Raw genomic sequence first — 9,979 nt, 5'->3', positions numbered from 1 at the left:
AAAAGGAATCAAATTTTAAACTGGATATTTAAATATTTTGTTTTATTTAAATTATTTAAAGAAAGGAAAAAAAATTGTATAATATTCAAACTTCTTAAAATTTAAAAAGAAAAACATAAAAAAACTCCAATTTCTATTTTTATATTTGTTTTGTAAATAAAACTTTTTAAATTGTTTGTGACTTTAATAACGCTAAAATTTCACTTTCCTCGAATATTTGGAACATTGCACTTCTTGTACTTTGAATCCCTTGGTAACAAAGCAACTTATAAGTTGAGTGGTGTTTGGTATGGATGATACTATTTACTGCTATTTATTAATGTGAGCTTTTTTTCTTTGTACATCTATGAAATTTATGGGATCCTCCTCTTCCAACCAACCAGACACTCTTATTATCTGTCGCTATTTTTATGCCTCTAATTACATCAAATTTTATCCTTCCTCCTAACCATTTCCCATTTATTTTTTCACATGAAAAACATTTTCCGTTCAAGAAGACATTTTAGTGTAGAATATTCATACTTTATCAACGAAACTAGAAAAAAAAATAAACAAAATAGAAAATATACATGAATGAAAATATCAAAAAGACGAAAATAAAACATTTCTTTTTCGTTGGATAAATGAAAAAAAGGTGAAAAGAATTGATTAATTGTATAATAAATATTTTTATGATAATAGAAAGTTATTTTCAAATATAATATTTTTTAACATAATATTTGTTATTTTAAAATTTTTATCATATCTTTCAATATTAAACAAAATAGTAAATAAAGATGGTGGTACTTTTCCTCTATTATTATAAAAGTTATATAAAAAATATAATATTATTAAATATTCAACATCATAATATACACATTTTTATTTTTTTATATTAAATATAAATAAATAAATTACAGTTGCATACATATCACGTTATAGTATCACATATCAATTAGATAAATATCAAGTCAGATGATTATTTAAAAAAATAAAAAATAATCAAATGTTATTAGAAATAAATTAGGAAACTAAGCATTAAAAAATTTAATATAAGTTTTTTTAAAAAATACTTACAATTTTCGTACAACAAATTCATCACACTTGTAGAATTGGAATTTGTGGACTTAAAATGCTTAAAATGGATGAGATGTTAAAGATAGACCATGCTTAAAAGAACTTGTTTTGCTTACCTAATGAATTCAATTATACTATATTAGATATAAACTCAAATGTTAAAAAAAAAATTATGAAAGATTTTCTATTTAAATGATAGGTAAGTGAATGATGCAGGTTTAAGAAAATAAAGTAGAGTTGATGTAAAAGTTCAATTTATTATATATATATATATATATATATATATATATATATATATATATATATATATATATATATATATATATATATATATATATATATATATAAATGGGATTTTCATTTTCATATTTGTTTTCTACTTTTATTTTTTATATAATTTTTTATATTAAAATAATTATTTTTTAATTTTACCTTTTAAGTGATTTTTTTAAAATTTAACCGTATTTTTAATCTTACCCATTTTATTATTTTTTATTATCATAAAAAATAACATATATATATATATATATATATTTACTAGTTTGTATATTTTCTATATATAAAGAAGATTATTTGTTTCGTGTACACATTTTTTTTCCAATTTTACTTTTTAATAACTATTATTTCAAATTAAAATAATCTATATCTATATATGAAAGTTTTTTCTGTTTTGATGTCCATATTTTTTTTTCAATTTTACCCATTAATTTTTTTTAGAAAATTAAAATAATTATTTTATGAATTTTATCTTTAAAATGTCTATTTATTTAGATTCGACCTTTTTTTTTCAATTTGATTGTTTTTTTAAACTAATTATTTTTAACTAAAAAATTACCTGAAAAATATATAAAAAATAAAGAATTAAAAAAAATTATTTATATTTAATTTTATAATTAAAATGATAAAAATTATAATAATTTCATTATTTTTATTATCATAAAACAATTATACAGATAAAAAAACACACACATGCACTAGTCAATTTGTTTTTACTAGTATTATTATTGAAGTAAATGTCTATATAATACACACTCCTCTTCTTTTCCTCTTATTTATAAGTTTTATTTCTCAGAGAAAATTAAAAAATCTACTTATCTGATCCTTTTTAGTTTTTTTTATTCTATTTTTTTAGTTTTAAAATTTGTCATTATAAGAGAAAATAATAATATTAAAAAATTTATTTTAAATTTAAGTTAAATCTATAAAATTTATTTATAAAATAATGATTGTCTTATTGTAAATGGATTTCTTATTTATATATTGTCTTCTTTATACACTTTAAAAATTTGTATATGTTCAAATAATAACTCTTGCCAACAAATAATATAATAAATTTAATAAACTTTGATAAAATAAAAAAAAATAAGGTTAGAAAGATATATTCAAATTGCAGTTTATAATTGTTGGAATAATCGGTACCGTTATAGAGTCGCGCAGCGGAATAAAATATAGAAAGAGAGCGGAAAGCGTGTTCGGTCACCTTTTTAAAATAAATTGGTCCGTTTTTAGAAAATCAATTTTCTTTCAGAAAATTTATCGAGCAGTTGATATGCGTAAAAAATAAAGAGTGTAGGGAATAGAAAATCACACGAGTAATTTTTATACTGGTTCGATTCAACAGAATCTACGTCCAGTCGTTAATCACTATAAAAAGTGATTAACAATTCCACTAAAAAGATGTTTCACAGATTACAACAAATAGTTAATAAAGCAGATAAATAAACCTTCCTTCGACGAACGAACCGGAAGAAGAACACTCTGCCAACTCGAAGAGAACCGCTCCGACTATCGACAAACGAAACGCGAGCTTCTCCTATTCACGAGACCAGGCAGAGCACCTTGCTAACTCGAAGAGAGCTTGCTCCGACAATCGACACACGACACGCGAGCCTCTCCTGTTCACGAGACCAAGCAAGGGAACTTGAACTATAGCTTCTGAGAACTTCCTCTGAGAAACAGTATTCTGCAAGAGCTTCTGTTCAACAACGTTTTATTGATCTTCACATAAACCCAATATATAGCTAGCTGTTCTAAATATCTAAGGTTAAGTCTCAACTGCCACGAATAATCGATTATTGTAAGTGATAATCGATTATTCAAGTCCGTTACAGGTTTTCAAAAATGTGATAATCGATTATATGAGGTGATAATCGATTATTCCTGAATGACTTGTGATAATCGATTATTGCCATTCCATAATCGATTATGGCAGTTAAAAATGCAAGTTTTACAAAGTTTACAAGACTTTCCTACTATATTTAATTTCTACAGATTGTTTTTAAATAATTCTAATATCTTCTTCAACTAAAACTTCTTGCAGCATCATCAAAACAATTTTCTTCAAGTACCAATACTCCTTATTGGTAACAATAATCTTAAATTTGCAACTGAAAACAAAATTAAATGTAGGAAATAAAAGTTTTAGGTGGAACTTTAACATCCAAACCTACTAGGGAAAATAATTAGAATTATTAAAAGACTGAATGTATTGTTTAAAACGAGTGTCTTATTTAAAAGGATCCACAAAAGAAATTGACTATGTTTTCGTCATTTTCTTATTAGCTAGCTATCAGAATTTGAAGTTCAGCGTGGATCAGAAACAGTGATGCAAACATACTACAAAATTCAAACTGAGTTAATCAATTACCAACTTTTTGGCCGTACTGTACATATACGAGGCTGATGGTGTTCATGGAATTTGTGCTGTTCGTGTGATTGCGTGACAACTTAATGAAAATGAATACCTTGAAGTGAACATTTTATTAAACGCAAATTTGTCTTTGCATTTTTTCGTAAACAATAGGTTATGTTTCCCATAAGAACTTATACCTAATTGTATCTTACATTTTGAGTGAAAAAGTTTATTTACTACAATTTTATTACTCATTTATTGATATAGATAAACTTCAAAAAATTATAGATTTACATAAGTTATTGAAGTAGTTATTCAATTCATATAATTATTTCAATGATAATTTCATTTTTTTAAGAAGTTTTTATTTTTATAATAACATATCAGAATAATAAAACTACTTAGAGTATTAAGAAATTAAAATAAACATTTACTTTATAGAAACAAAAAAATTGTAGAGACCTTCTTCAACTTTCACAACTAGATATTTTTCTCTTTTGTGGATTGGTACTGACAAAGTCAAAATAATCTTACTTAATCACATTTTTAATACACCTATTTCGGTAAAGAGATCGCTTCCTGCACCTCCCCATACTTTATTTGCCCTTCTATAAAACGAATGTCAACATCCATTTCACCTTCAACGGATGTTGACATCAGTAACATCCATTTACATATTTTATATTTTAGTTTATTATTTTTATTTTAAAAAAAAAACTTCAACGGATGTGGCCACATCCGTTTAATAGATTTTTAAAAAGTTTTTTATTTATTATTTAAATAATAATATATAAATTAAAATAATAATAATTATTTTATTAAATAAAATAAAATTAATTTATAAATAATTAAATAATAATTTTTAAAAAATTAAATAATATTTATATATTAATTTAAAATATAAAAAATTAAAAAACTAAATCCGTTTTAATATATTTATAACAAATTTTTTAATTATTATTTAAATAATAATACATAAATTAAAATTAATAATAATTATTTTATTAAATAAAATAAAATGAATTTATAAATAATTAAGTAATAATTTTAAAATAATTAAATTATATTTATATATTAATTTAAAACAAAAAAATAAAAAACTAAACTAGAAAACAAAAAAAGCAAATGTAGCACATCCGTTTTAATATATTTATAATAAATTTTTTAATTATTATTTAAATAATAATACTTAAATTAAAATTAATAATAATTATTTTATTAAATAAAATAAAATTAATTTATAAATAATTAAGTAATAATTTTAAAATAATTAAATAATATTTATATATTAATTTAAAACAAAAAAAATAAAAAAACTAAAAACTAAAAAACAAAAAAAGGCAACAGATGTCGCCACATCCGTTAACGGATGTAGCACGTCTGTGGAAGAATTTTTTCTTTAACGGATGTTGACATCCGTTGAAGAAAATGGGTGGGGGTATATGATATTTTAAAATATAAAGGATAGTTTTAGAATTTTAAAAAAATGTGGTGATGCAGGGAGCAAAATGGGGTAGTGTAGGGAGTAACCCTCTTCGGTAAAAAGCTTAATGCACTAAACCGAAGAACAAATGTAGAGAGTGAATAATCTAATTCAAAATTAACAATACTTCAAGCCAAAAAATCCAATGGTCTAAGCCTTAGGTGTGTCTTTTTATTTTATAAGTATTTTAGTTACAAACCATATATCTTCAAAGTACAAAAATAATGATAAAATATAAGCTCCTTTATCTTTTTGCTAAATATTCTTTATATTACAATATCTATTAAATAAATCAAAAAATTTCTATAAGAATTAGGCTTAAGTCTTGACTAATTGTTTCACATCTATGTAAACATATTAAATTTATTAACTATTCTATCTCCTAACCTATTTTTTATTGAACGAGTATTACCAAATATGAAAACAATAATTTAAATAATAAAAATCACAAAAAATTAAAGATACACTAAATTCCGTCCATGAATTAAGGAAGGAATAGTTATTCTTGTATCACAATCTAAATTAAATTAACATTAAAGGAGACTGAATTTTTACAATATATAATTTTTATTTTTTATATACAATTATAGTTAATTTACTTCAACCTAAATTAGAAGATATATTAAAAATATATTGTAACATCTCACAATATAGTATAAACTATAGAAGAGAGTTATTACATACATGATAAAATATAACAGTTATCCAACTTATAATATAAAGTATTTCCTTTATAGTTATCCAAAAACAACTATAAATTTAAAACTTTATATATACAATAGAATATTCAAAACTATCTACAAGGTCAAACTAAAACTAACTACTCAGCACCATCACTTCGGTCCAAAAATATCTTTGTTTTTACTAAGATATTCAATATCTTAGTAAAAAATTGTGAAAAGAAGAATGGATAGCTTGATATACACTTATGTAGTTTAAAAATATAATTATAATATAAAACAAATTAATAATTGGAAAGTGAGTAGTTATACAGTTGAACATCAGGACAGGAGAAAAACAGAGGTGTTTTTTTGTATTTAAACTGAAAAGTCAAAATGGGTGATGTGTACAAACAAATAAGACCCATTTACGCCCCTCACAATAAATGTCTCCATTGATGTTAGGAAGATGTCAATTAAAAATTTCATTGCCAGCCATTTTTCTTTGGTTTTATCAGTTCTTAGTTTAACATTCTAGGATCTTCTTAAAATAAACATTAGACCTAGGTTTCCAAGCATTTATTCTGACATTCACAAAACTTTTATTGTTAGTCAAAAATCATCAAAAAGAGTTCCATTTATTTTTCGTTTTTATCCAATCAGAAGAATGTTGGAACACCAGTCTCGTCTAAAACAGGAATTCTCCTTTTCAAAAAAGTCTTTGGATGTCTTTTTTGCTTGCATCAGTGTTTTTCCTAGAGACAGGTTACATCAAGTAGGGGGTTGCAGCAAACACGCCATCAGAGCAGACACAAAAACTGCAACTGTTTCGTTTCTTCGGAAAGAATACTTGTTCGAGAAAGAAACACATTCTATAATTTTATTTTTTTTCACGTAAAAAGACATGACAGAGGAAAGGGAGAAGTTATGCAATGTATTCTTCAGAAATACTAATCTGAAGACTGATGATATAACACGCTTGGATGTGATATCAATGCTTACAGCACCAAGTCCCCACTTTTCACCATTTCCATTAATGCAATATAACTTCAAAGACTAAAAATGTTTTTTTTTTAAATTTAAGAGATTAAAATGATTGTTTGAAACTAGAGAGACAAACACGGATTTTATTCTGAACATGGGGACAACAAAACCTAATTAAGCCTTGAATTAAAGATGAACCTTTAATTCTTGAAAGAAAATAAAACCAGAAACACCTAATAACTGCAATACACCTAAGTTTTGTCCTAATGAAAATCCTACAATACTCTGAAATTAGCAATGTGTTACAACAACTTTGCAGGAAAATCTCAGTAGTCCAAAAACTACCACCTAATGCTGATAGTGTGATACACAAATATTTAAAATTGCATTGTTTAAAATGAAGATACTCTAGGAACATCCACTGGAAACTGATCGATCTCATCAATCCAAGGACTCTTTTCCTTAGCAGAGTCGATGGTCTTGAGAGCCTTCCACACTGCACTGTTACACTTGAATCCAGAACCAAATGCGATTTGCCATGTTCTGTCTCCTTTTCTGATCCTTCCTTTGGCTTCAGTGTAAGCCAGCTCATACCAAAGTGAACTGCTGGATGTGTTTCCGAAACGATAGAGGGTCATTCTTGATGGCTCCATATGCCAAGGAGACAGCTGCAAGTTTTTCTCCAGTTCATCCAAAACTGCTCTACCACCAGCATGGATGCAAAAATGTTCAAAAGCTAGCTTGAAATCTGGAATATAAGGCTTGATCTTCATCTTCAAAATTTTCTTCCCAACTAATGTGGCAAAGAATAGAAGCTGTTCTGATGTCGGAAGTACGAGAGGTCCCAGTGTAGTGATATTGGTTTTTAAAGCATCACCAGCAACAGCCATCAGATCTTTTGACAAAGTAACACCAATCTTGCCATTGGCATCTTCTTCTTGTGTTACACAGCTAAAGCACTTGTCATCAGCACCCTTATGAGTGCGAACCGTGGTGATCAATCTGTATTTGGATCTTCTTCTGTCCGAGCTTTTGTTGGAGAGCAGAACTGCAGCTCCTCCCATACGAAATAAACAATTGGAAACAAGCTTCGATCGATCGTTTCCAAAATACCAATTCAACGTGATATTCTCCATGCTGATGACCAATGCATAGGAGTTGGGATTGGCCTGGAGAAGATCTTTGGCAAGATCAATTGAGATCAGCCCTGCACTGCAACCCATTCCACCAAGGTTGTAGCTCCTTATATTCCCCCGAAGCTTGTAATGATTGACAATCATTGCCGAAAGTGATGGAGTAGGGTTGAACAGACTACAGTTTACAATCAGAATCCCAATGTCCTTAGGTTTTACAGAGGTTTTGGCTAATAGTTCATCAATGGCACCAAACATCACAGCCTCAGCCTCTTTCCTAGCTTCTTCCATTGAAGGGTTGGGAGGAATGTTGAGGACAGCTTCAGGAAGGTAAGTGGTCTCCCCAAGGCCAGATCTCTCAAGGATCTTCCTCTGGAATTCAAGATTTTCCTCAGTGAAAGAACCGGTCAAACGGGAATGGTCTATGAATGTCCTCTTTGTGCACTGCCGAGACTCTTCAGGCTTGTAACAAGAGAAATTGACAAGGTACACTGGCCGAGGACGAGTGAGGAAGTAAAGGGTTGATAGGAAAACAAGGAGAGTCGAACAGAGAATAACAGATATCAGATTGTATTGCAGATGCTCCCAAATATCATAAAAGTCTTGCAAAGAGAAGGTGGAGAGCTGAGCAGCAATCAGCACCACAAGGGGGGTAAGGCAAAGGTACATTCCATGAGTTATCAGGTAATGATAACCAAGCTTCACATACTTCAGCTTAATAGATTTCTTGAAATCAGGAAGGCTTCGCGACGAAGAACCCATCGATGCTGTACCTTGCCTTGCATCTGTCATTTTGACCTGTTCAAAACTTGAATCTGCATTGGTTAGATAACTTGCCATAATCAGAACACGATAACAAAAAGGCTTTCAAGCATACAACATCTCAGAGCGGTGACATAGTGCCCCCAAAAAAACCCCTTTTAGAAAGAATTTCCACTAACGAACAAGTAATAATAAAGCTTGCTTTCTCTAACTAAGATTCATTGAGTGAACACTGAAGACACAAATCAGGTGAATGTGAAAATTGTCAGTGTGTAGAAAACAACAAAGTTAGCGAAATTGAAAAGGCCAGATACACACAATATGAACTGTAGGAAAGCAAAGCCCAACTTTATTTTATTAAACACACCCATGTTTACAAGCACAACCCCTCTAGTTGTTTCCACAGAGCAAACCAAGTACTACCCGCTAACAGTTCAACATTATACATATTCATCCACGTTCATGCAAATTACAAGCAGAAGCGATTATGCTAAACAATAAAGAAAAGCAAAAGGCATTCAGTAAAAAGCAAGATTTAGATTATCCAAGAGTAGGAAGAAAACATTAAAAAAGTGAGGCATGAATGGTATGAGCAACAGAAGAGAGTTTTGAAGCATGGGAAGACTGAATCAGGCAAAGAGAGAAATCCCAGTTCCCAAAATCGAACCTTGAAAAGCAAAGCCAACAGATCCCAGGAATGTAGGCCGAATAGAGAGAGAGAGAGAGAGAGAGAGAGAGACAGAGAGACGTTGATTGTAAAGCAGAGAGGGGAAGAAAGAAAGAAAAAAAAGTGAGGGGGAAGAATAATTGTAGTTGTTAATAAATACAAGCTTAGAGAGAGAGTGTGTGTGAGAGGATGACAGATAATAGAAGCAGGGATTAGGATTTAATGGATTTTAATTTTTGAAGGAATAAGATTGGAAAGGTTTAAATTGAAATAAATAATGTGAGTTGATAATAATGGGGCGAGAAAGGAATCGCGAAAAGCATGGGCATGGCATGTTCACTGTCTACAGTAACAGCAAAGTAACAGGGACCAACATGAGAAACGCGACAACAAAACAACCAACGACCCAGGTTAACTCACTTTGAGTCATAATGACTAGAATTTGTGTAATTAATATTTATATTTAATTTCTATGGTGCTTTAAAATTTGTCAACGATATTAAAATTTAATCCATCACAATATTGCACATCGGATTAGTTTCTCACCCGTTGATTTGGAAGAAGTCCCTTAAAAAAAACTCGATTACAATGTTTTTAGTTCAT

General features: G+C 28.4%; 1 protein-coding gene across 3 annotated transcripts; it reads right to left on the bottom strand.

Moving 5' to 3' along the window:
- Window positions 1–6,937: 6,937 nt before the first annotated feature.
- LOC108322740 (3-ketoacyl-CoA synthase 11) lies at window positions 6,938–9,551 on the bottom strand. Of its 3 annotated transcripts, none has more exons than XM_017554976.2 (2): window positions 9,377–9,551; window positions 6,938–8,762 (listed from the first exon to the last, which is right to left on the bottom strand). In XM_017554976.2, exon 2 carries the CDS (start codon window positions 8,737–8,739, stop codon window positions 7,207–7,209), a length of 1,533 nt encoding a protein of 510 aa, XP_017410465.1. In that variant the 5' UTR covers window positions 8,740–8,762; window positions 9,377–9,551; the 3' UTR covers window positions 6,938–7,206. The 3 variants fall into 3 exon arrangements, with proteins under 3 accessions (XP_017410465.1, XP_017410455.1, XP_017410447.1); XM_017554966.2 differs by having other exon boundaries at window positions 6,938–8,755; XM_017554958.2 differs by having other exon boundaries at window positions 6,938–8,745; window positions 9,377–9,550.
- Window positions 9,552–9,979: the final 428 nt, after the last annotated feature.

Source organism: Vigna angularis, chromosome 1 (genome assembly GCF_016808095.1).
Source record: "Vigna angularis cultivar LongXiaoDou No.4 chromosome 1, ASM1680809v1, whole genome shotgun sequence".
NCBI lineage: Eukaryota > Viridiplantae > Streptophyta > Magnoliopsida > Fabales > Fabaceae > Vigna > Vigna angularis.
The sequence above is the reverse complement of the archived record's forward strand: the minus strand, read 5'-3'. Positions and strand labels throughout refer to the sequence as shown.

Bases quoted from the DNA above. Each gene is read 5' to 3' on its own strand.
- LOC108322740 (XM_017554976.2), bottom strand. From the start codon at position 8,739: ATGACAGATGCAAGGCAAGGTACAGCATCGATGGGTTCTTCGTCGCGA.